Source organism: Pollachius pollachius (assembly GCF_949987615.1).
Source record: "Pollachius pollachius genome assembly, chromosome: 10".
Taxonomy (NCBI): domain Eukaryota; kingdom Metazoa; phylum Chordata; class Actinopteri; order Gadiformes; family Gadidae; genus Pollachius; species Pollachius pollachius.
The window spans coordinates 21033029-21059849 of NC_136943.1; the positions used below are offsets into that span (position 1 = coordinate 21033029).

The 26821-nt window shown below is 50.1% G+C and overlaps 1 protein-coding gene across 2 annotated transcripts; it reads right to left on the minus strand.

The window, feature by feature from the left end:
- On the minus strand, positions 1-26775 carry atg2a (autophagy related 2A). Of its 2 annotated transcripts, none has more exons than XM_079744405.1 (42): positions 26269-26775; positions 25791-25953; positions 25178-25327; positions 24398-24500; positions 22894-23038; positions 22209-22445; positions 21955-22054; positions 20487-20651; positions 19374-19504; positions 18892-18970; positions 18159-18399; positions 17572-17713; positions 17220-17318; positions 16422-16577; positions 15276-15561; positions 14467-14539; positions 13829-13997; positions 13125-13267; positions 12811-12956; positions 12232-12386; positions 11992-12121; positions 11669-11853; positions 11071-11151; positions 10676-10782; positions 9904-9996; positions 9517-9587; positions 9292-9368; positions 8960-9130; positions 8701-8827; positions 8078-8343; positions 7402-7631; positions 6956-7091; positions 6654-6866; positions 5802-5903; positions 5119-5203; positions 4795-4948; positions 4572-4641; positions 4377-4459; positions 3935-4056; positions 3678-3832; positions 3172-3330; positions 1-2399 (listed from the first exon to the last, which is right to left on the minus strand). In XM_079744405.1, exons 1-42 carry the CDS (start codon positions 26437-26439, stop codon positions 2163-2165), a joined length of 6108 nt encoding a protein of 2035 aa, XP_079600531.1. In that variant the 5' UTR covers positions 26440-26775; the 3' UTR covers positions 1-2162. The 2 variants fall into 2 exon arrangements, with proteins under 2 accessions (XP_079600531.1, XP_079600530.1); XM_079744404.1 differs by having other exon boundaries at positions 20475-20651.
- Positions 26776-26821: the final 46 nt, after the last annotated feature.

The following is a 26821-nucleotide window of genomic DNA, read 5'->3' on the forward strand; positions in this document are numbered from 1 at the left end:
TCATCTTCGTATTATCGTATTATACAGGTCATTCATACCGCGTATGATATAGTAAATACACACGAGAGCTGTCACAGGCCTAGTTAACCAATTACCCTCATTAACATGCAACACACACACACACACACACACACACACACACACACACACACACACACACACACACACAACTTTTTTTTTCGACCACACCTTCCAAATATCTTTCCGTTCACTACCACCAGACTTAGATTTACACAATTCCATTAATATGAAAACAATTGATACTAATGCTTAACAAAATAATACAATAGCAAAACAAAGTAAAATATTGCTGCAAGCAGCCATTAAGGTTTCCAAGCACCACAATAACACCTGTGTCCAAGGAAACTAATAATGTGACATCATGAAAGTGGATTTCAGGTGCGAACAAGAGAATGTAAAATAAATGACCACCACTAGTCATGTTTGAACTGACAATCCGTGGCCTGCTATATACCCAGATCCCATTACACCAGTGGCTCCCAGTTCTTTCTCAAGTGTTGTACCATGCGAGATGTTACGATGAGGATGCCGAAGGGCGATTGAAAGATGCTACAGCGCCACCTATTGGTGGCAGGCAGCAGAACACTGCGAGTTGATCAGTGCATTTAGACGGGGTTTGGGTTCAATAGTTACTTGTTATAAGATCTATAGTAGGTGATGTACAACAGGCCACAATATATTGAAACTGGGCAATTCTAGCAGGACGGACTATCAAAAATTAAAAATTGCATTTTTTTCACCTCTGTATATCTATGCTGTTGTCTAAATGTGTTGATGCCTGGATTTAATTATTAGGACTATTGAGAAAACTATTTTAAAATATTTTAAAAAAGGCGAGTTGGTTGGAGTTGGAGAGTGGAGAAAGAATGTTGTCCCCACAACGTGAAACAGATTTTTGTAGCATGAGGAAATTTGTACCCATCTGCCAAATGTGGAATCGGTAGCCCTTACAGTTTCTGACTTACACGGCACAATAATACAAAGAACAATGTGTAAAACGCAGAATCCAGAAAGTGTTCACGGCCGAATAAAACAAATGAAAGAAAAGAGAAGGAAGGCAACTAAAATGAGCTTTGAAAGAGACCCGATTAATACAGCTCTCCAAGCCCTTTGAGGTGTTGATGGGAACAGAACAGAAGCACTAATGTGACTCCGATCCCCCTTTCAGAGACCATGAATCCACTTGGCTTTCGATGGGCCGACAAGACAAATACTGCAATAGAACACAACCCAGTTTGCCACTCAGCGATGCGTATGAACATGAGTTGTGAGGGATGAGGGTTATAGAAAATGTGATCAAGGAAGGCCACCATTTTTTTTTCCTTTTCGTTTTATATAAAAAAGAGCACTTTATAGCAAGCGTTTATGGCACGGAACACTGGGGCAGAGCGGTACGTCTCAGTTCACCGTGCTCCCCTCTGCCTCCAGACCACTACAACGACCGCTCTGCTACGAGGGCATCTCTGATCCACACCGGGCCGTCTGAACCAGTTTAAACATGTGCTGGGTGAAGAGGGTGGGGGGGGGAAAGGTCAGAGGGCACAGCCCACGCGGCCGTCAGCGTGTGGGATGGGAGCACGAGGAACAAGAGTGTGGTGTTGATATGTTTGCATAATTCACCAAAGAGTAACAAAGGAGCAAGGGAGAGACAGAGCATACTGGTGTACTAACTGGTGTACTAACTGGTGTACTAACTGGTGTTCTAACTGGTGTACTAACTGGTGTACTAACTGGTGTTCTAACTGGTGTACTAACTGGTGTACTAACTGGGGGGACGTGATGGGATCTACCCAATTGCATCAGAAGTTGGGGGGGTGGGGGGATGGGGGGCAAAATGTCTGTGCGGAAGCGAGATGTGTAAAATACTGGACATAAGTCATTCGAGTAGCAGTTGTCATTCTGTTTTTCAGTTTCTCTTGATTTTTGCATCAGGACAAACTGAGTTTCTCTGTAAAACAAACACGTGCAACCGGTCGCTCAATTCACTCCCTTTAACGCCTTCCCAAATGCTGTTAGACTCGATCGAGTATACGATCGCACACGCGCACACACACACATTACGCAACACTTGCAACCCAATCAAATAGGTGACACACACACACACACACACAGAATGAAACACACACTGGTACACACACAGATCACTCTTGGCCTTCCTCCGTGCGCCACTTCAGGAAGTCCTCCTTGCGCGCGTCCGGTTTGATCTGGTTGCGCATGCCGCCGAGCAGGTTGGAGGTGGCCTCCGAGGCCACGATGAGGGGGCGGACCACGGTGGGCGGGATCTGCCGCAGTACGCCGCCCACCGCCCCGGGGAGGCCCTTCTGCTCGTGGCCCCGCGACGCAACGTCGCACAGGGTCTGCGCCGCGTCGATCACCCCCTGGAGGGAGAGAGGGAGAGGGGGAGGAGAGGGGTAGAGGGAGAGGGGGAGGGAAGAGCGGGAGAGGGAGGGGGAGGGGAGAGAGGGAGAGGGAGGGGAGAGAGGGAGAGGAAGGGGAGAGAGGGAGAGGGAGGGGGAGGAGAGAGGGGAGAGGGAGAGAGGGAGGGAGAGGGGAAAGGGGGAGAAGGAGAGAGGGAGAGGGAGGGGAGAGAGGGAGAGGGGAAAGGGGGAGGGGGAGAGGGAGGAGAGAGGGAGGGGAGAGGCTGAGTCCAGAGGTGAACCAGTGATGACTGGCGCCAGTGATTGTGGCAGTTGGGGGTACATGGGGGTACATCTAGAACTGAAGGAACTTTCTCCCTTCAGGGACATTAGCCCCTATTCAAGGCATGAAATCAGATCCCTAACCCAAACCTCACACCAGAACCGTTGTGAAATCCGAAGCGGAGAATCGTTTAGTACTTCACACACTCCAAATTCACACCACCCTGCGACTTTGCCTCGTTTAAACATATTTACTCTACTTTCACTCAGGGGGTGATCTTTCCTTTCCCTCTGTCCAACCATTTCCAATGGACAGTTTCTTAGATGGAAATAGTTTATAATTTCAGCGTTCATGATGTGCACGCAGCCAGGAAAAATAGAAACAAAAGGGTCTAAGCAACCTCACGGCCTGTCTGAACAAGGCAGCCTATCCGAAGCGTACGACCTCGTGCGTCTGTCCTGGTCTGGACAGTTTTGTTGTGATTGAGGGGTGAGTGACGGGGCGACGCACCTCTCTGACGGTGTCGTAGGCCTTGGCCACGCCCTCCCGCAGGTCGGCGGGCTGCACGGCGCGGCGGGGCCGGCCGGCAGGGGCCCGGCCCTCTGTGATGCTGTAGCGCGTTAGCGGGGGGGTGGGGGACAGGATGTCGTACACCGTCTCCGCTGTCGCCTGCGGAGCGGGGGGGGAGAGTCACACATCGCTGTCTGGAGCACGTTATGAATGGATGAACACGCGTCGCTATGGGAACAAATACATCTCATCGCATTGGACATCAAATGCCTATTTTACATTTGATATGTGTAAACATAAATATCTTTATATAAATATCTCACAAATGCTGATTAGATTCCCTCTAAATCAGAATAAATACAGTTTTTTTCCAAACACCTACAGCCCCATTTCAGGTATTGTTTTGAAACATGTTGTTTACGGGGACCAGCAAGACCACGACCTAATGCTCCTCCCCCAACACTCGTCTCTCGGCGGGGCCCGGGGGCTCCCGGGGCCCAGGGTACCTGGATGGCCTGCACCAGCCGGTTGCTGAGCTCCAGCGCGGCCGAGGCGGTGGAGGTGCCGAAGGACGCCGCCCCCCGCTGGAGCCCGCGGATAATGCGTCCGTCCTTCCTGTACTGCTCGATGGGCATCCAGAACAGGTCCCTGACGCCGTGGACTGGAGGGACAGAGGGGGCAGAGGGGGACCGGGTCAGGCGGACAGCTTCTCACGTTGTTGGCCTCCCTGTTTGGGTGTGTGGATGTGAGGGGACCAACGTACACAGCTGGACTACAGAGTGCATGGGGCCTACGCCTCCCAGAATCCCCGGCAGTTGGTTCTTGCGGATGTCGGTCAGCCACTCGCTGACGGCGTACTGGATCACCTTGTCCACGCCCAGCAGCCTGGGGGGGGGTTACCAAGAGACCACTGAGAAGATCTGAAGAACTGTAGAGAACGACTTGAGCCGGAACCGATCACATGTCACTCTCCACGTTGCTTTAGAACCGTTAATGATCGTGATTAATCAGACTCCTTTGTTATGACATTCATATGACTTCACCTTTTCTTTCAAAGCAATTCAAGCAAGGATCATTGTTAGTATGCTGATTCAACAGTGAGTACTGAGTCAATGATGAGCTCCAGTCCCATTGAAACCATGAAGGAACATGGTCCAGTATGGAGGCAGAGGGGGGGGGGGGGGGGGGGGGGGGGGCTCTCGTACCCGTGTCTGCAACACAGCCTCTTCAGCTTCAGCTCGGAGCAGTTGAGCTGGGCCAGCCCGATCAGGATGCCCGCAAACGTCCCCTAAGGAGAGCAGAGACCGTTGTACAAAAGGACTGGATCCACAGAGAGGAGATGCAGCAGCACACATTGACGTTGTCATGGCGACCGGTTCAGTGCTCCGTCACGCCCTCACCTGCTCTATGACCATGTGTTTGCCGTGGTAGTCCAGCCAGATGGGCACCTCAGAGATGAAACGGAACTCCCTGCAAACCAAATAAAACATTTTAATCCATATATCCATGGTTTAGACTTATTTTATAAAAAAAGGTTTACACTTCTAAGTGTATTGAGGAGAGTAGGCCTTCTTGCCCTAAAGTCTAGAGAAAGCAAATGGTATGAAGAGGTTGTTTAAATACCGGAAGTAGATTGGCTGGTCAGAGGAGGAGGTGGAGCCGGCAGAGGAGGAGCTCTGCTCGCTATAGGTGGTTTCCACGGAGGCCGCGAGGTCAGGACCCAGACCGCCCCCTGACTCCGCCTCCTCGCTCAACCTCTGGGCGGAGTCTGCCTTCACTGAGGATTCAATAGATACATCATATTTAAAATATCATTGAGCTGGCCTTATAGTTCTTACACGCTTCGGATATGAAGTCAGCCATCTTTAAAGCCCTGTAATATAACCTTGTTTTCCATCAAGTTGTTGACGATCGTATTCAGATCGCCTTCAAGAAGAGGAGGCTCACCTTCAGCTGCAGGGTCTACAGGCAGGTAGGGGTTCACCAGGGAGGCCAGGTTACTGAAGTAGTCCTTCAGGAAGAACAGGGCGTCCTGGGAGAGGAGACACTTACAGTTAAGCCATCAAATGGTCCTGTCTCCTGTCAGTGGAGCAGCGGTGTCTGCTCAGAGTAAACTTAACAAGAAGAGAGAAGACCCAGGAGAGACTAGATCCAACATGGTGCAACATGTGACTATATTCTCTGTTTTGGCCCCACAGTGGTGGAACGAGCTCCCTGCAGATCACTCTCCAGCCTCCGCAAGAGACTCAAGACTCACTTGTTAAGAGTTCACCTCGACTCTGCATAGCTACCCCCTCTGATGCACTTATTGAATGTTGTACGTCCTGGCCCTTAATGTACACACTTATTGTATGGCGTACTTAGTTATAGCACCTTATCCTAGCCATCTTTGTTGGATACGGGGAGTGGGTAAACCGAGTGATTGTTAGTGCCTGCCACTTGGTTCTATGAACATCCTTACGGTACCGACAGCGATATATTGTATCTCCTTCTTCTGACAAATGCATTTATGTAAGTCGCCTTTGATAAATGTAAATGTGTGACCATATTAGGGCGAGTGGACTGTATTTCTCCTTGAGGAGAAACGGCCTCCCTCCAGAGGGCGTCTAGTGTTCATCAAGGAGGCTGACCTGGTCGATGTTGAGGCGGAGGGGCAGCAGGCTGACCCTCAGGCAGCACTCGGGACCCCCCAGCCCCGACTCCGGGCAGACCTGTAGCGCCTTCACTGTCAGCTGAAACACACACAGAGCCGCTGGGGTCAGAATCACAGACCAGGGCCATAACCTCGCCCTCTCTTGTCTCTCACTCTCGCCGTCCCTTACACTCTCCCACACCATTTTCGTCTCCCTCATTCTTTCTCGGTCACTCACACTTCTTCAGTGGCTCATTTTCTCTCCGTCTTTCCCTCCCTCCATCTCTCACTCTTTCCGTCTCTCCAGCTCTCCTTCTCTCACACTCCTTCCTCTACCTCTATTGTCTCTCTTTCCCTCTCTCTCCCTCTCCTGTCTCTGCATCCCCCTCTGGCCTCTCTCCCCCTCTCCGATCTCTGGCCTCTCTCTCCCACTCCGGTCTCTCTCTCTCCCCCTCTGGCCTCTCTCCCCCTCTCCTTTCTCTGGCCTTCCTCCTCTCTGATCTCTGGCCTCTCTCTCCCACTCTGGTCTCTCTCTCTCCCCCTCCGGTCTCTCTCCCCCTCTCCTTTCTCTGGCCTTCCCCCTCTCCGATCTCTGGCCTCTCTCTCCCACTCCGGCTTCTCTCTCTCCCCCTCCGGTCTCTCTCTCTCCCCCTCCGGTCTCTCCCCCCCTCTCCTTTCTCTGGCCTTCCACCTCTCCGATCTCTGGCCTCTCTCTCCCACTCCGGTCTTTCTCTCTCCCCCCCTCTCCTTTCTCTGGCCTTCCCCCTCTCCGATCTCTGGCCTCTCTCTCCCCCTCCGGTCTCTCTCTCTCCCCCTCCGGTCTCTCTCTCTTGCCCCCTGTCCCTCTCACCATGTTGGAGTGGGCCCGGCGGGGCATGCTCTCGCTGGTGTAGAGGTAGAGGAACTTGTTGAGCTGGGAGGAGGCCAGGCGGTCCCGGACCTCCAGCTCCTGGACGATGAACACCTGCCTGGAGAGGGGCTGCTCCCCGCCGGGGCAGGGGCCGAGGCCCTCGGCCTCGGGCCCCGACACCAGCGCGGGGTAGGACTCGTGTTGGAAGGACACCTGGGGAGGGAACACAGAGGTCAACGGTGGGCGGGTCCCTCCAGAGTGACTGAGAGTCAGCTGGATGGAGGAGCGGTGGTCAGGCTCACCTTGGAGAGCTGGATCTCCATGAGGAGGGCGTGCTGCCGGCCGCTGCCCCCGGCCCAGCGCCACGAGTTCTGGGGTCGGGAGGGGCCGGTGGAGCGGGAGGGGGAGCAGCGCACGCCCGCCGGCACGGAGCGACCCCTGGAGGGAGGGAGGGAGGGAGGGGGGCACAGGGGGGGAGGGAGGGAAGGACCGGCATTGGTGGATTGTAATAAGGGGGATGGAAAATGGAATTGGTCCTCATCTTACGTTTCATTTTATTTACAATGCTTCATTGGTATCACAGGTTTTCTTTTGCAATTAGTATCATGAGACGAGTGCCTCGTAAATGATCCCAACACAAGATGTGAGAAGTTCTCAGCCTCACCAATTAACATAAAACATTGGCGTGAGTGAGTGAGTGAGTGAGTGAGTGAGTGTGCGCATTTGTGTGTGCGTGTGCGTGTGTCACCTGTTAGCCTGCGCGGCGTGTATGGACAGGGGCCGGCCCCCGAAGTCCTTGCCCCCGTAGAGGTGCCAGACCACGGAGATCTCCCGCAGCACCACGCGGCTCTGGGGGACCGGGAAGCCGGCGGGGGCCCGCAGCAGGTCGGCGCTGCCCCGCGGCCGGGAGAAATGGCCGTCCTTCACCCTGATGGGCCCCGGGGCCAGCACCGTCACCACGGGCTCCCCGTCCCTGGACTGACACAGGGGGCGGGGCTCCATAAGGACACACAAAAAATACTACTAATAATACTAATTATTATAATACATTCGATTATAAAGGAAAAGGTACAATACGCTAAATAATTGAGTTTGAAATGTGATCAGTCTACTTGAGAGAGAGAGAGAGAGAGAGAGAGAGAGAGAGAGAGAGAGAGAGAGAGAGAGAGAGAGAGAGAGAGAGAGAGAGAGAGAGAGAGAGAGAGAGAGAGAGAGAGAGAGAGAGAGAGAGAGAGAGAGAGAGAGAGAGAGAGAGAGAAGGGTGAGGAGCAATGGGGAGTTTTGTTTTTTATTTAGACTGGAGCTAGCTTGAACAAAGTGTTGTCACAAATGTTGCATATTGTACGGAGCAATATGCACTTTACATTGCCAATAAAATACAAGAGTACGAAATGGTGTTGACAAGGCAAACACCAGGATCTGACCGGTATTCCGATGCCCGGAGCCTCCAGGATGCAGAAGTCGTCATTGTCCGTGGAACCATCTGACCCCTCCTGGGACAACCCGTCGGCCTGGACCTCCGTTGCCGTGGCGACCAGCCCATCCAGCTCCAGGTCTGGCTCCTCCTCCTCCTCCTGCTCTTCCTCCTCCTCCTCGCCGTCCCCAGGCGGGAAGGAGGGCCGGCGCTTGGGGGCCTCTCCCGGGAAGAGGTAGACGGAGACGGGGTCCGCCCGCGCGACCGAGGGGGAGCCTGGGGGTGAGGTGAGGAAGGAACACACACACACGGTGAGAGAGAAACCACACACACAGACACGATGAGTGAGACACACACACACACGGTGAGGGAGAAACACACACACAGACACGATGAGGGAGACACACACACACGGAGAGGGAGGTGAGATCTGAGTTTCTGCGTTCACAGTCAAACGCAGGCATGTCAACATCAATAAAGAAATAGCGTTTTTGTCGTCACCTTCGATTAAATATTGTGAACTTAGAATGAAACAGCAGGGATAGACCAATCCAATCTAACTGTCATTCATCAGTTGTTGTGTGGTGTGAGACCAAGACCGCTCCTGTCACTAACAAGCTTAAGCTTCATTACCTGACTCTGGCCCCTCCTCCCGTTGGCTCCTCTCCGTGTCAATCAAGGCGTCTGCCAGGTCGTACTGATTGATCTCTGCCGTCTCGGCGGGGTGACACGGGGGCGGGCAGGCGGGGCTCTCTGACAGCTGGTACACACACGGGGCGCATACAGCACGGGCCACACAGTCAGGGACGCGCTTCCATCCGATAGGCTGACACCATGCTAAGAGTCTTGTGTTAAAACTCAGGGTCAGATTACAACTACAACTTGCCCTTACCGGTAACTTCTGGCCGGCTATCTCGGTGGGGGAGGTGTGGCGGGGGGGCGGGTGCAGGTCGCCCTGGGAGACCAGGTACTGCAGCAGGTTCACCAGGGCCGCGCACGAGTCGGCGCACGTGTGCACGTGGACGACGTTGTTGGAGCACCGCAGCTCGAAGAGAGGCTGGGTCTGAGCAGGGGAGGGGGAGAAAAGGAGGCAGTGAATGGAGGAGATGGAATGGAGGCTGGATGAACCACCACTGTGCGGTGCAGTCTCTCTCTCTCTCTCTCTCTCTCTCTCTCTCTCTCTCTCTCTCTCTCTCTCTCTCTCTCTCTCTCTCTCTCTCTCACCAGCTTGCCCGCATCACTGCCTTTCCACGTGGTGATGGCTAGCTCCAGCAGGTCGATGTCCAGCACACACACGTAGTCTGTGGGGGAGAGAGGGCAGGACATGTCAACACACACACAGTCTTTCAATTATGAAACGCTAATGAAAGTGCAGATGATGACTGACCAACAAAGGATTTACTTCATTAATTGACAACCACACACACACACACACGTGTTGCGTCCTACCTCTCCTCAGGTCTACGGTGTCACTCTCACACTTGTCCGAGAGGTAGAGGGCAGAGTCATCCAGGATGAATCTAGACCAGAGGACAGAGAGACGGTGAGAGCTTGTTCCAGCAGTACAGGTCTCTGATCGTAGAGCCACACGGCAAGGGGAGAGGGAGCCAAGACTCTGATTAAGTATCTTATCATATCCACATTGTGACTTAGTGTTCATTTATTTGACAACTTTCAAGTTAACTCCAATCTTGTGTTCTTGTCATTATTCTGTTAGCATGGCGCCGCACACGGACTCCGGGATCTTTGCTTTCCTCCCGCTTCCAGGGACCAAGTGAGTGAATGACAGAACCTTTTTGGTTCCCACAGCAGGGAGCTGTGCTGAGCAGGTCCTACCTGAGGTGAAAGGTGGCCGTGTCCACGATGATGTTGCTGGACAGGGAGAAGGACTCTGCAGTGAAGACGACTCTCAGCGGCAGGTACAGAGGCCTGGGCGGAGATCCAAAGAGAAAGAAGTTAGGTTTATTATGTCTAATGGTTGATGAAGGTATTCTTTATATTAGCTTTTTGCTACAATAGTAGTGTTTTGATTCTATAAAATGAATGCACCAAGCAAAATCAAAACACAGTATTTTCAGTTGGTTGTTTGCTTTACAGCATTGTATTGGAACTATTTTGCAAAAAACTTTCACATGGATATTTTGCTTTGTCAACATCTTATCACTGGCGCAGACACGTGATCATTTCCGGGTTAGTGATGTGGAAGTATTAAGGCAGGCAGCTCCGCAGAGACCTGCACAGTGTCTCTGAGCCTGACGTGGGTCTCCACGCACATGCAGAATGCACAACTTCAGCTTCAGTGGCTTCGGCCCTCTCCAGAGCTGAGGATTAGGGGGTGTTGAATAGTGTGGGCCTGTGAAGAGTTTTTAGACTGAAACTAAGGCTATGCAAATAAATGAGACTTTCAAGAGTGTATCAAATGGGTGGGTTGTAACCGGAAGGTTGCTAGTTCGAGCCCCGGCTCCTCCTAGTTGAGTGTCGAGGTGTCCCTGAGCGAGACACCTCATACTGACGAGCTGGCTGTCGCCTTGCATGTTTGACTCCGACGTCAGTGTGTGAATGTGTGAAGGTGTTGCTAGGGTTTTCTACAACGGCCGTGTGTACAGACCTGTAGTCCACAGCGCAGGTGGCCAGCTGAGTGTGGAGGACAGTAATGACAGCAGGCGCTGTGTATCCCAGAATGGGGTCGTCAATCACGTCCAGAAACTCAACGAGCTGCAACCACAAAACATTTAACACAACATGGACACGTTAAAAGGATTAGGCTGTCGCCATTCAGAGCAAGAATAGGGTAGATCTGGTCCAACCAATATCGGCCATTTTCACAGAAATAATATGAACTCTTGGGATGAATATGATTACACATTCTTTGCCCTCCTGCTCTTTTCTACTCTTCCTCGCCCGTATGATATTAGTAGAGATATCTCATGAAGGAGCTGCAGTGCAGGAGGAATGAACACGATGAGCCATGAGGAATGAGTGACAGCAGGACGGTTTCCCTACCTGCTCGTACCAGCTGTGGCCGGTCTGGGTGACGTAGTGCCGCATGGTGGCGCCCTGAAGTCGCACAGCAACCAGGAACTCCTACCACAGCAGCATGAGAGCGAGCGGGTTGGATTAGTAAAGAAGCATCAAGTGCCACTGTAACACAAAATAACACATTCAGTCAGCTTGTGTTCTGGTTTGATTGAGGGGTCGGCTTAGTTCAGGAGGTAGAGCGGGTTGGCTGGTAACCGGGAGGTTCCGAGTTCGGTCCCTGGCTTCTCTAGCAGAGTGTGGATGTGTCCCTGAGAAAGACACCTCCCCCTAACTGCCCCTGACGAGCTGGCTGTCGCCTTGTAGGTTAACTCTGCCATTGGTGTGTGAATTTGGCGTTAACCGTTTGAAGTCACTTTGGATAAAAGCTAAATGCCATTATACGATCTCCATTAAAGAAGTAATATGTGACACATGCTTTCACTTCACTACCGTTTTGAAGACTAGAGTTTGGGAGCGGAAGAGGCTAACCCAAACCCAATCCCCAGGGAAGCCATTTTAAGTGATTGGGACTGGTAACGCTGATGATGGAGTTGCTGAGGCCTGATCATTGGGAGAGAACCACCTTGACGTTCCTCTTGGGGTCCAGGGAGATCTTGATCGCCGTGGACAGCATCTGGAGCCCGCTCTCCCTGCCGCTCACGCTGCTCACCCCGGCCTCTGTCTGGTAAATGGTTGGGTCCAGGTTCTTCGGAACACTGAAGTTGGGCATTTCCAACCGTTCTGGGATGGGGGACTCTTTCACTGCAGCTGTTCGAGAAAATAATGAAGGATCAATTAATCATTTTCTGGTGGCGAAAATCTATATTGTAAAAATACGGAAGAGGATTAGGGCCACAGGTGATTCTTTTGGAGTTCTGACTTTAATCTCGGGGTCATAAAACTGACCTTTATGATAAAGGTCCACTTTCTTGCTCTCCAAGCACAGAAAGTTGAGATTGGGGTTGTTCTGGTGCTGCGCAACGCTGAATATCTTCCCTCCTTCCAGGTCCAACACCAGCTCCCCATGATGGAGGTCCTATTAGCACAGAGTATAAAAGGGAAAAAATCGATAGACTAATCCCTAAATAAAGACTAAAATCCAAATGAATGAATTTTCCCAGAATGCACTGCAGTGGGTTGGCTGACCTTCCTGTCCGTCATGGCCTGGAGGCGGCCCTTGCCGATGACCACAGTGAGTGTGAGGAGGCTGAGGTTGTGGTTCTGCCGGGGCTGGGATGCTCTCCTCTCTGCCGAGTCGTCCACCGAGTGGAACGGAGCGTCCTCCTCTTCCGAATCAGAATCTTCAATACATTTGAAGTATAACTTTGTTTAAAAACTGAATTGACATACAAGTCACAAACACTCTCACTTGATCCTATGGCAACATAGATGTGTATTCAATCTAAAAATAATAAGTCTTATTGTTTTTGTACATCAGCGTGGATCCAGGAATTGACTTTTGCTGATACTCCGCTAATTTATGATGACTCAAGAGTTGTTGTAATGAAACATCCCAAATAAACTTGTGTATAACGTAACCTAGGCTAGTCAAAACTGTGTTTTGCCACGTCTCGCATCATCAGAAACGCTTTAAGAGTTTCCAACACAGCAAGCCCATAATGTCAGCCCATAATGACAAATCATTTCTCACTCTATTGTTGAATAATGATCAGAATACCGTTACATTCCTGTGCTCCTATACTCACAAACCTCAGTTCCACTCACCGAGCCTGAAGGCCGACTTGCACAGCTGGAACTCGTTGTCGTGGTGACGGCGGTTGAGGTGGGCAGCGACGGGGTGGAGGAGGTCAGAGTGAGCAGGGGGAGGGGGTGGAGGAGGTGGCTCCCACATTAAGAGGTCATTGTTGATCCTGCGGGTCGAGAAAGAACGATGGATAAAGGGAGGGAAAGAGACGGAAAGTTGGTTAGCCAAACACAGAAGCCACCTGTTTGGCCGGAACTTGGTGTGAACCTGGTGTGAACCTGGTGTGAACTTGGTGTGAACCTGGTGTGAACCTGGTGTGTGTGTGGGGCGCCACCTGTTGTAGAGGCTCTGGAAGGCCTGCTTGCTGGGCAGGAGGATGTAGGCGAGTGGCAGGCTGATGTCCATGGCACAGCGGCAGTGGGCCACACAGTGGGCCTGGAACTGAAGCATCTCCTCTGGGTCAGCGGGGATCACCATCTGAACCCCGGCCATGGGGAGAGAGGGAGAGGGGGGAGAGAAAGAGAAGAGAGATAGAGAGAAGAGAGGGGAGAGTGGAGAGAGATAGTTACAGGGAGATAAAGAGATAATGCATGGTTCAATAAGAGACATGGAAAATGGGGGAAATCAGACCAAATGCGAGGTAAACGGGGTAGAGAATTAGAGATAAACGTGCAACAAGTTATTGTCAGAGCCTGATAGTGTGTTCTGGACGATGGTCCTATTTGTGTGCAATGTGGTCCTCATGTGTGTGAGAATTTTGTATATGCCTCTAGGTTTCTCCCAAGGATTTTGTTTTACATGGTTGCAGTATCAACTTAATTCCCTATTTTTTAAATGTAACATGTTGGCGCTGTGCAGGTGCATTATTGCTCAACTCCACTATTACACTCTTTGGGAGGAACCCTGTCCTCTATGTGCCTGTAGGTCTGTTGTTATAAGATGGCTGCTTTAGCCTGTGTAGTCTGTGTGTGTGGGTGGGTGCCTGTGTACATCTCAGCGTAGCAGTGCATGTCTGGCTGTGCCCCGTGCGCGCCTCACCTCCTCGGTCTCGAACATGGTGCGGTTGGAGGAGAAAGGGGAGCTGGTCTTGTCGCCGATGTCACACGGGCTCTCGAAGGACATGGTGGCCAGGTCCCGGGCCAAGCAGCCCAGCCCCCCGCCGGGCCCCGAGAGCAGGGCGTCCCCCCCACTCACACGCACCGATAGCCTGGAAGGGAGGGACGGGCGAGGGGCAAGTGGGAGAGAGAGAGTGAGAGAGAGAGTGGGTGAGTGAGTGAGTGAGTGAGTGAGTGAGTGAGTGAGTGAGTGAGTGAGTGAGTGAGTGAGTGAGTGAGTGAGTGAGTGAGTGAGTGAGTGAGTGAGTGAGTGAGTGAGTGAGTGAGTGAGTGAGTGAGTGAGTGAGTGAGAAACTGGACCCCAACTTGGTTTTGGTTCTATCACTAAATGAATGATTAGGGGTGATCAATTTGATAACATTTAGTGTTGAAGACCCTTTATGCTCTTCATTTACAATTGACATACCCACATCCCATGCCAAAGAGCAATAAAATTATAAATGTCGGTCAAAAAAGATATATAAACATTTTCACTGTGCTTGTCCGACGTCCAGATTAGCGTGTGGGATATTGTGTGTGTAAAAGCAAAAGAGTTTTGGACTATCTCCTGGAGGAGCTCACCTGGGAAGAGATTCACCGTTCTTCTTCACCCTGATACAGGGGAAGGGGTCTCCCTCCCAGCCTTCATAGGACCCTGGGAGAGGAAGGAATCAACATTCAATGCGGAGATCTAACATGCAGAAATAAAGGCTGTTGCTGACTGGAGGCGAAGTAGATAACTGAGGACCTGAGGTAAACCGAGCAATACAAATGTATGTGGACAGTGCTTTATCTGAGCCTGCTATTCTATGCATTGGCAGGATAATACAGGGATCCTATAGCCCCCACTCCGAATTCTGGGTTCACGCCCTCATTACATGTATCCACATTCACTATATCAAATATAAATAAATAAGTTTAACTGTGAAGAAAATGCCATTCAGACATTAGAAGTTCATTGTGCTCTACTCTGTTCCACCCAGATACTTCTAGGCCCCACTGCCGACGCTGACATGAGCCATCTTACCATCTGCACCATTTACATTTACATCTACATTTCATCCAAAACAATAAGTACATTTGTCAGAAGAAAGTGAAACAATATTTCGCCGTTGGTACAGTAAGGATGTTCATAGAAAGAATCGCAAAGCACTTACAATCACTGGTTCAACCCATTCCCTGTATACAGCAAAGATAGCTGGGATAAGATGCTACACAAGTCAGTACTATAACTAAGTACGACATACATTAAAAGTGCGTACATTAAGTGCAAGGATGTCCAACATACAATAAGTAGGAGGGGAGGGATGGGGTGGCTATGCAGAGTCTAGGTGAACGCTGAGCACCACCTGAGCACCACGGACGTCATGACGGTACGACCGACCCCCCACCTTGCAGGTCGCTGAAGGAGGCCTCCAGGAGCTGGGTGAGGCAGTGGGCCTCGGCGGAGGGCTGTCCGGGGGGCTGTGCCCCCTGCTCCCCCTGCAGGTCCGGCGCCTCCTGGTGCCGGAGCTCCAGGTCCGACAGCTCCAGCACCAGGGTCTCCTGCCGTACTGCCTTCTGGGTAGGCGGGCGCCTCTCCGGCGGAGGCCTCAGGTCCGGCACGGGGAAGCGGAGCCGCAGGACGGCGTGCGGAGACGACAGGGAGAAGGAGGAGTACAGCTCGCTGCTGAGGACCTGGGGGGGGGGGGGGGCGTACAAAGAGGGAGATTAATTATCATTTATTTGATAGGGACAGATACAGTGTACATCGACCAACTGGGAACAGCTATCCAATGTAAGTATCATAGTGATTACAGTGGAAGCTGATTTGCAACGGCCGTCCCTAGAAGGGCTTTTGTTTATAAAATTATAATTATAAAAAAAGATTATTTTACACAAAGAAATGTGAAAATAAGCTAAAAGAGGGGGTGATATTATTTAAGGCTTTAGGCCAAGGTTGGAGGGAGCTCTGCCCAAGCTGCTGATGGTCAACTGCCTTGGTGTTTATTATCTTGTAATGGCTAAGCCTTGTTCGAAGCCACTACTGGTTGTTAACTATGGATTGTTTAGACGTGCGCCCAGTGCGCTCAGTAAATAACAAACGAGTCAAGTTTGACATTAATATTTACATATGTGATTTTATTTTCCTTTATAAATCCATTCACCGGGAATAACGTTAACTCATAATAAATAAAAAAAAAAATAACAAACTGATTTGCTGATCACTATCACACAAAGGGCACAGTCGAAAAACTGTTCGCTGCCCAATTAACAAACACCCGTTCTCCATTTCCTTGGGTTAAATGACCTACTTGGCTGACCGCACGTAACCTCAGCCACACCCAATACAGCCCTCTCGTGGTATGGAGCACAAAGCCTGAACGTGACTGAATAAATGAATATGGCTCCAACAAGTAGTAACTTAACAACTAAATCGTAAGAGCCATATTCACACACATTTTGGAAAAGTGTTGTGCTTTTTCAAAAATGGCTTCTTAATAAAAAGTAGGTGTGTGTGTGTGCGCCTGTGTGTGTGTGTGGGTGAGTGTCAGTACCTGTGTGGTGGCAGGCTGTGGGTTCTGAGTGGGACAGTGGCTGAAGGCCCTGCTCAGGCACCCCAGGCGACTCAGGACGTCCAGATCCAGCTCCGCGCTCAGCTCCGCCAGATCCACCTTCACCACGCTGTCCCGGCGCACCACCCTCTGCCGGCCCTGCACAAACACGCACGCACGCACGCACGCACGCACACACACACACGCGCACGCATACACACACACGAACACTTAAAACAAAGCCATATACTAACAAGGAGCATTTTCGAATATAACTACATCCCATGACAACATTGACCGCCAGATATCGATGCTAGTGAGCGAGGGCTGGCAGAAGCAACCGGGTAGATTGATAGCAAACAAAGGGAGACGTAGTAGCATGTCTATATATATTGTCAGAAAGCCCCGTTACATAAGATGTTCAAACAAAGGGTGTAAACTTCAGTCACTTCAAATGTAGCAATAGAGCATTGTGTATTTGTCAATAATAAGAGAAGGTTTAGCTACCGAACACTCACTGTATATGTTTTTCAGTCATTTGACACCAAAGCAATGGAATCACTATATGGTTTTGTTTTGTACTTGGCAAATAAAAAATAAATGGAGTGGAGCTCTTTATGTGTGGTATTATTCAATAATGCATTTAACAAAGTGTGGGTTGTGACTCCCCCCTTCCGCCCTCAGTCAGCTACGACCACAACTATAATTTGATGCAATGTAATGTGCAAAATGAACAGCTCGTACAGTATAGCAGAGTGAGTGAGAGAGCGAGTCAGACAGCAAGTGTGTGCTTAAGGTTACCTTGCGCTGCTGTTTCTCAGTGAGTCCGTAGTGCAGCTGAGCACAGGGTCGGGCAGCAGCACCCAGCGTGAACAGACGCGCCTTCTGGAACTGGAGCAACTACACACACACACACACACACACACACACACACACACACACACAAAGAGAAGAGAGCAGGAAATCAATTGATCTGTTCAAAACGTTAACTCCTTAGGTCTGGCCGGTGATGAAGACAGACAGTAGAACAGTAGGACAACAGACACAGCCTTGATGTTCAGGCTATATGAGCCAAGGAAAAGACACTGCATGTTATTCCTGCGCGTCGATGGGTCACTGTGGGTCGGACAGGGAGAGGAAGCGGGCGTGGTACCTGGCAGTACTGCGGCCCTCCGTCCCCCCAGAGACACTCCAGCAGCTCCAGCCGGCTGAACGACAGGTCAGAGGTCACCGATCGGCTATGGCGCCCGCCACTCCTTGTCTCGCACGCCACCTGCACCGCCGCCCCCGTCAGCCTAGGATGGATGGAGACGAGAGACGTTGTGGATCACAGTACAACCATGTATTACCATTAACAATTTCAGTCAGTCAATCACATCAAATATTCATGAAAACTGGTTTAAATTCATCAAGTGTGTATGATTGAGTGTGCGAGTAAATGAAGGAGTAGGTGAGCGTGCGTGGGTGTCTGCGAGCACATGCGTGTCTCTGCGTGCGTGCGTGTCTGCATGTATGCGCGCATGTGTCTACGTGTGTGCCTGTGTGGTGTGTCTGCGCGCGCGTGACTGAGCGATTGTACGTCTGCGTGTGGACATCAAACGTGTGTGTGAGTGAGTGAGTGAGTGAGTGAGTGAGTGAGTGAGTGAGTGAGTGAGTGAGTGAGTGAGTGAGTGAGTGAGTGAGTGAGTGAGTGAGTGAGTGAGTGAGTGAGTGAGTGAGTGTGTGTGTGTGTGTGCCCACCTGATGTTGGAGTGAGGGCAGGCCTTGGCGAAGCTGCTCCGGAGGTGGGTGAAGTCCCTCTCGCTGAACATGCTGTCCTTGAAGAAGGCCAGCTCCCGGAAGAACACCTGGGCCAATGAGGGGGCTCCGGCGGCGGCGGGGGGCGGGTCCTCCTGCAGCAGGGTCAGGGTGAGGCCGCCCAGCGACAGCCGCAGCAAGGCGTCTGGCTTTAGGGGCTCGGACTGGCCACTGTGGGAGCGACCTGGGGGTGGGGCAGAGGGCTCATCTCAAACACTAAAGCTTTATTTATACTGAACATTTTCAACATACACATGCACACACACAATAACAACATGATGGAGGGAGAGACAAATATACGCAAATGCATAAAATGTAATAAATAATATGAATATTAATATGAAATATTTCCATATGAAACTGGATTTGAATATAATAAACACTAAGCCCTTGAGAGCAGCTTTTCATAATTGTGTGTGTGTGTGTGGCGTGATTTGTCAATATTCATCAAATGGATCAAAAATAAATCAATAATGCAGGGGGAGCTGTGAAAAGCTAAAACCTGCGATATTAAAAAGGAAATGATGCCAAAGCATTATTTATGTTCAGCCATGACCATCTTGGGACCTTAGTGCATTACTGCATGCACCTTGTCCAGTTCATCTGGACTAGCTCATCTCAGCTGTGATCTAACGGCCCCTGGCAGAGCGGGGCCCCACCAGAGGCAGGTGGTTACCTCTGGGGCGACTGCTGGCCTGGGATAGGCTGGACATGGAACCTGCTACAGGATAACGTCTGGGGTAGTTTGACATGCCCTGGGAGGGAGGAGGAGATCAACATCAGCCTTCAAATAACAAAATAGGGTGTTCATCTGCTGTTATACAGATTTTAACACCAGATGGTAAACATTAGATCACTGCACTCTTTGAAACACAGTTTCCAAAGTCTTTAATGTTTGAGCTTTAGCTGCCAATAATATCATGTCAGTTCAAAAGGATACCTGCTTCAAATGAGGATCTCGATATGAACATTTAAACCCACCATAGATGAACAGACTAACCGAGCAAAATATGGACAGAATGGAAAGAAAGACCACCAGGCAGGTAGTTAGGAGCAACAGATGGTTTAATGCAGAGAGGCACCATAAGACAATGGACTGGAAAGACAGACAGACAGACAGGCGGGGGAGCGAACAGACAGAGGGAGAAGGTCAGGTACCTGGGCCGGCTGTGAGAGGCTGTTCAGGCTGAGCGTGGACGACTCCATGTCGCTGTCAGAGAGCTCACTGCCGGAGCGCGCCGATGTCACACTGACGCTCATCGCCCCGGGACCCATGGAGTAGAACATGTCTGAGCACAAGGAGGACACCGCTCAGTCACAGCCAAGGGGGGCGTCATACGGTCATGTGTCTGAAACATGGCCGGGCTGTGCCTACTTTCCACCGTGTATTCACAGTGAATGCGAATTTTGTCCACGTGCTCGCCCGAGTTTGCTCGCGCGGGTAGACAAACTTTACTCGCAGGACTGATGTGCGCAAGTTTGGCCATGCAAATTGAATTGCGCGTGTATGGGAGGAGGGGCTTCCTCTTCTGAACGCCAAATTTTCTTTCCGCCAATTCACCATGGCCTTGATAACCCCCACTACGAGTCTTTACTTGTTGTGGAAGAAACAGAAAAGTCGGAGAACCCAACGCCGCTGTTATATTATCTGGAGGCGCACACAACTTTTGGCCCTGATATTATACACTATATTATATATTATACAGGGTTATATAAGTGTTCGCCCGAGTAGAATCATGCAAAAATCTGTGCAAACCAGGGTGTTCACACTGCAGCATTCATCAATTAGCTTTTTTTTCTCGCTAAAAAAATTAGCCTCTAGATGCTTCTTTGCATTTACTTTGTATGGATTCGCCAACGCCCATTCTTTTTTGATGTGAACGGTCAGTACAACATCTTGCACATAATACAAGATTTGCAGCATTATCCAAAAAGCGGTGTGAACTGGTACACTGCGGTCGCTCTGCCACGCCCACTCATGGAGATTGTGAAAACCATCATCTGAAACCTGTAGGTGTGTGCGCATATGAAGAATGTATCTCTTATAAACCGCCCCAACATGTGAACAGGCAGAGACGGCTGTGAGCGTGCTGGGCCTTTTGTATATACAGAATCGTTCTTTAACACTAAATCACATATGTGACAATCAAAATATGTCAAAGTTGTAGATTCTACATATTACTCTCATGTAAACCAGGCCAATGTATTCAGATGCAAAAACAAAACTGTGTTTCCCATTCAAGAATTCCTAATACAAACCCCCGCTCCCACCTCCGTTCTCCATCCCGTAGAGGAAGGGGTCCATGTCTCCGTCCTCGTCCCAGTCCCGGTCCCGGGGGCTGGAGTCCAGCTGTTTGCTGAGGTCCTCCTCGATGAGACGCAAGTCGTCGGGCTCCAGGGGCTGGCTGTGGACCCCGGGGCCCTTACTCTCTGGCTCTGGGGAGGGGGGGGAGAGAAGGGGTCTTTGTGTTGTGTGAAGAACAACAGATTTTATGGGCCCTTGCAGAGGCCTATAGATGTGCTGACCTTTTGATATTGCGTTTTGAAGAAGCTCAAACATGCAGAAGAAGGGAAGTCTGATGTGTCACACAAAGCAGACCAGTAGAAATACTGACAAAGGAGGACTCTCAGGACGCACTGCGCTAGATCTCCAAACGTATCCCTGATTTATGGGAGAATTATCACAGGGAACGCTCTATGAATTCTTCCTAACATTACGGGAGAATTCAAAACCAGGCATGCAGTGTAGGCGACCCCGTTATCCCTTTACAAAGTTTGATCCAGTAGTGAGTTGTCACTGTGTGTATTGAAGCTAATTTGGATGTATGCAATTAAACAAGGCCAAATCAAACCGGAACCACTCGTCAGATAGCATTCATGGACCTGAATACACTTCTCCATAATAGTAACGATCTTGGCAAACACTGCCAGCTTGCGTTCCCGACTGGTACGCTTGTGGACGGGTGCCAGTGAACTTACTGACCTTGTAGATATTCTGTGCCTAAACCCCATTGCATTAGGATAACAATAAAACCCATTGGAAGGGATGACATTCTTGATAGGGGCTACCATAACCAACATGGTTGGCTATTTTAAATTTGAACACTTTGTTTCCCTCAAAACTTAATCAAGTCTAAAAGCTGAAGCGAATGGACGAAACAACAGAACAACATTGTTCTGCCGACAATGTTGGGAGTTGTCGCGTGTTGTTGGTATGTGTTGTAGGTTCTGTTCAAACGGACGTAACGACTGCCAACATTGTTGGCTGTCGGTTAGCTCTTTGTTGGTGCCGTGCTACATTCTGGAACAGCAATATGTCCCATAGTGCTTTGCAGTCATTAAAATGCGCCTGCGCGCATTGAACATTGTTGAGCATTCTGTGCAAAGGGACACAACATCGACGTGACAATGTTGAGCTTCGCTTCGTGAACATGTTGAAACTTGCTGTGCGAAATGTTTGACGGATTTCAAACTTCAGCCAACAACATCCAACAAGTCCCAACAACATCCAACAAGTCCCAACAACATCCAACAAGTCCCAACAACATGCAACAAGTGCCAACATGCCATGTGAACGGAAGCAACATGTTGTGCCAAACAATGTTGGGACTTGTTGGCCAACAATGTCTCGTCCGTTTGCATGGGACTTAAGAGAACGAATGTATAAAAAAATGCAATAGAAAATGAGGACCAATTAGTGGATCAGAGTAGAGCATAGAGTAGAGTCTATGGTCAGTACCGGTGTCTATGCAGAGAGCGGCCATCAGGTCTGTCAGGTGGATGATCTGATCCGGGGACAGCAGCAGGTGCAGGCAGCCCACCTTCCCATCCAGCTCCAACTGATGGATACAAATATACACACACACACACACACACACACACACACACACACACAGACACACACACATTTAGAAAACAGAGGGACAGGCGGCAGGACATGAGTGATAATTCGTACATGCTGGCTCCAATCCAAACACACAAACACAAACTCACCTTTGGTCCGGGCAGCATGTCGTTCTGTTTGATTTTGACCATGGTCTCGATGAAGCCTGAGCAGCTTCCTATGAGGAGGGGCTGCTGGGCGGGACGGGAAGGCACCTTAGAGGGAGATTCCTCTTCTTCTTCTCCCGCCTCATCTTCCTCTTCATCATCCTCCTCCTCCTCTTCCTCATCTTCTTCCTCTCCTTCACTAGCAGCTGCAGAGCCTTGGGGGGCGGGGGTCGCGGGGCCCTAGTGGACAGGGACGGAGAGGATCACGGGTCAGTAGGCCGTAGCTTCGTCCGACCCAGAGCCTGCAGCATGGTGCCGCTCCACGTCGGGCCTCCCTACGGCTCTCACAGATACAGACACAGCGCACTCCAGACCAAGCGGCCGTTCGAATCGTGTGCCCGCCACAATCAAAGAGGGTTAGTTAGGTAGCCTCACATTCCATGTGAACGACGTTCCTAAAGGAAAATGTAAGTAACTTGAATGTAAATGTGAAATTGAGTGCAACACCCAATGTATGTTGGTCCATTTAAATTAGAGAGCGAGAGGCAGAGAGAGAGAGACAGAGGCAGAGAGGGAGCCGGAGAGGCAGAGCGAGAGCTATGGTGGCCATACAAGTGACAGCTGTCCATCTCAAAAAGATAATCCAGATTGCTTCCACAACCTATGCGAGGCTGTACGGGTGTCCCACCTGGTGTGTGCCAGTGCTCTCGTAGAAGAGCTGCACGGCACTGAGCTGAAGGATCTTGTGCAGGAAGGCCGGCGGCTGGTGGATGTCCACAGGCACGGCGTTCTGCCCGTCTGGCTCTCGCACCGCCTCGTCACAGTACTCTAGCCTACACACACACACACACACACACACACACACAAGCACACACACACACACACTTTATTCAATCCAAGTGCTAGGGGATCTCATGTCCTAAATTTGTCTGCGGCTTGCTTGATGGACAACGAATGGGATTTGACACGGCTGGGTCAGATGTATGGGGTGAAATGGTTTGCCCCCCCCGTCACCCGGAAATTGTGGGGAGTTCCCTATTAACCAATCAGATGCTGACAAAGAGGGAGACGGCTCTTGCGCCGACACGGCTACACTTGGATTGTCAGGCCAGAGAGCGCTTTATGCCCTGACAGACGGCGAAGCCCGTGTTGAAGGAGGCTTGGGATCTCTCTGCCCAGTGTACGGTGAAACCCACATACACCACACAAACATACATTAAGTAGGAATGCAATGGCTCATCTGTTCAACATCCAGAATGATTGTTGTTTCCCTCTAAAACAAATCATAGAGTTGGTGGATAGTTCTTCAGAGGAAGGTGACGGGAGTGGGCAAGGGCGAGTGGGAACTATGGAGTGACTTGCAGATCTGACAAGGTGGACATTTCACACAGACGTCAGCTGACTTAAGTGACAACACCAGGCCACTCGAATGAGCTTGAATAACAATTGTTGTTACCACACTGGCCAATAGGCAAGATCTTAGCTTCACAGCACATAATTATGGGGATTGACTAGTTCTGGTCTATCTACAGTAGTAAAAATGACAGTCACCCAATAAGGATTCTCCCATGTTGGTCAAAGCAGTTTAAATGAGGAAATGTTTACCTATCCGCCAAGAAAAACGGCAGCTCATTACAGATCATTAGTCTGTTATAACCTCTGTTATAAACTCTACTCCCTATAGTCAAATACACCGATTCCTTCTCCATCCTGCTTGGCTGTTAGGACACACATATCAGAATCAAGTTTCCAATCACATTTTGCACAGAAGGGAAGCCAATGTAGGAAACAATACCAATACCATACATGCAATATCACCTCCCTATCTCCCTCATTCCCTCCCCCCCTCCCTTAGCCATGTGGTTACAGGCCCTGAGTATATACTGTTGGGGACACTTGGGCAAAGCATGGAGCACATTTCTCTAAACTTGACAAGTGAGACAGCATCTTCTGGGAGGCTACAGTACAGGGGGGGAGGTTAAGGGTGAAATCTGACCCCAGGCCACCATCTCCCCTGCAATCACATACTGTGACATCTGTGGTCAAATAGCAGCTGTTGTTGTTGTAGGGACTATCAGGACGTTGGTCAAATGGAGGGTTGCATTCTACTCTTCACATTTGGCGAAGAAGAAACAAAGTGAATGCGAGTCAAAAATAATTTCTCCCTCCCACGTCATGGGGGCAGGGCTTACCGTTTGATGTGCATCTCCAAGGCGACGCCCGTCTCCAGGTCCAGGGGCTGGTGCTCGATGCGGACGATGGTGTCCACAAAGGTGACTTTGATGCGACGGAGGACTGTACACACACACATGCACACGCACACACACACACACACACACACACAGCAAGACATGTGTCAAGGCTTGCAAATTTTGCTTAGCCAGACATCATAGCAACGAAGGCACTGTTTCATACATGTAATGAAAACGATATCCTTACCAAACGCTATCTGTAGGCTGCCTTAAAGGTAGGGTAGAACATTTATTTTGATGTGTACCTACCAACCTCTGCCCACTCTGCCCTTACACTGCGCATTACCGGAGGCTTCCACAAGGATAGGCAGACCTATTGCTAAAGCTAGCGCACTAGTCACATGTTTTGGGGAGGCTGGCTTCAGAGGGAGGCCTGATGGGATGGGTAGGATTTCAATCTTTCAGTTGGATACTCTCTCTGGTTTCTTCAAACGGCCTACCATAGCGTTAATGCTAGGTAATCTAATCTCTGGTGATGTTTGTGAGAAATGTTTGGACGAAACAGGAAGGTGGATTTAAGAGATGTTCTTGACGAAAGTCGGCCCGGATTGCAAAACGTTGTACTTAGCGACATCACATCGCTAAGAGACATTTGCCTTAAATTTGATATTAACATCCTCTTCAGGCTGTGGCCGTCTCTTCATTTGAACCATCTGGACATTGGAACCCCAACCTGCAGGGTTCTATGGGGAACCACTCCAGGAACACAGATTTAGTCACCTGTCTCGATGGTCTGTGCGAACATCTCCAGTCCTTCCAGCGGTGCGGGCGGCTCCTCCGACGTCTCTGGGGGGTCCTTCAGACACTCCTGAGCCAGCTGCATGCTGGAGGTCATACTGGACGACCATCCCTGGGAGTCCCAGCTCCCGCCTGAGCACAAGCACCAATTCACTCTCAAAAAGCATTCAGCAGAGGATCATTGGGATTGTGGTGATGACAGAAAACATTGTCACATTGCTAGATAAACATTTGCTTTATTCCCACTGAAGATTTCCTCTGAGCTAATTTGGTTGATAAAGCCGGTATTAAATTAATGTACAATTCTTTGGACATTCATACGTTGACTGGGTTCGATTTATCTATTTATTAAGAATAAACAAATAATTTATCAGTCAATCAATGAAATCCGAATCAGTACCAGCAGTGATATTTAAATTGAACTGTAGTTCAGTTTTGTTATAACTGCTGTATGGGCCATGAGGCCAATTGTCAATCAGAGTGTTTAGATAAAAGTGTCCATGCATACAATGCTTCAGGCAGGTCTTCTATTGGGAGGGTAAGGGAGAGCGAGGGAGTGAGAGACATAAGAAGTTTGGGTTACCAGGTGACTTACTGGTTCGATACTTGGGTCGGCATGTTATCTGAAGGCCAGTTACTTCTAAAGTGCAGTGATCTGTCACAAGGGCTTGCCAGGGAATGGTCACTGCTATGCTGCTCACGAATCCGTCCACAATCTCCAGAGGGGCACCGAGAGATTCCAAGAACTCATTAACCGCCTATTAGAGCACAAACAAACCAGGAATGGTGGACGTTTTAATGTCATGTGTTTTCGATCATGGTGTTGGACAGAAGAGCCATGATTTAGGTAATGCAGGCAATGTGAGAAAACAATAACAACTGGACAGATTCTGACACTGTTATTCGTCGCAGGTTCTTCTAACTGCTGTTCCAAGAGTTTGTAAAAGGGAGACACATGACGTTGAGGATTGTTGATGAACTCGACTCCCAATTGCGAAATAGTCGAGGGTGCACGAGTTCGACAAAAACATGGAGTGCTGGAAAGTTGACAGCCTCTCCCAACGCCAACTCACCCAGACGTCGAGGTTGATGTCTTTGATGACACCACTGCCATTGTACAAGTCCAAACCCAACTGATCCAAACTCAGTCGCTCCTGCAAGAAGTGGCCGAGGTAGTGTTGCAAGAGGTACCGACAGGCCCGCTTCTTGATCGAGCCTGACCAAGGGAAGAGCCAGCGAGACATGGGGCTGGAGACAGGGGAGTGAGGGAACAAAGAGGTGGCAGAGGAGAACACACGCGAGAACAGTCCTCTGGCCACTGCATAACAAACCAACAAAAGTGTGCAAGCAAAGACTGAGCTAGTGTTAGCTAAAGAGGGGCTAGGGAAGGGGGTGAACCGTCACTCTTGTGGTTTCTTGACACCAAAACTCGAAAATCCTTTGTGTTCAGGACCGTGAAGAATCCAGGCGGGCTTAACGAGATGGTTCACTTGCTATTTGTGGTTTAAGTTCACATTTTCTGACCACATCTGTCTCGGATTCAAGCGACAGGTCCTAACGCGTATCCCTTGTTTCTGGGTTGTTTATTGTTATACGTGAACTGGAGGTACGATAAACAACGGTGCG

What these genes read in the sequence shown, in the direction of transcription:
- atg2a (XM_079744404.1), bottom strand. Translation starts at nt 26,439, where the DNA reads ATGTCTCGCTGGCTCTTCCCTTGGTCAGGCTCGATCAAGAAGCGGGCC. An exon ending in GCCTCTCACAGCCGGCCCAG is followed by an intron (nt 18,971 to 19,373) that starts GTACCTGACCTT and finishes CCTCCCTCCCAG; the next exon opens with GGCATGTCAAACTACCCCAG. An exon ending in TGTAGACCCTGCAGCTGAAG is followed by an intron (nt 4,949 to 5,118) that starts GTGAGCCTCCTC and finishes TTGAATCCTCAG; the next exon opens with TGAAGGCAGACTCCGCCCAG.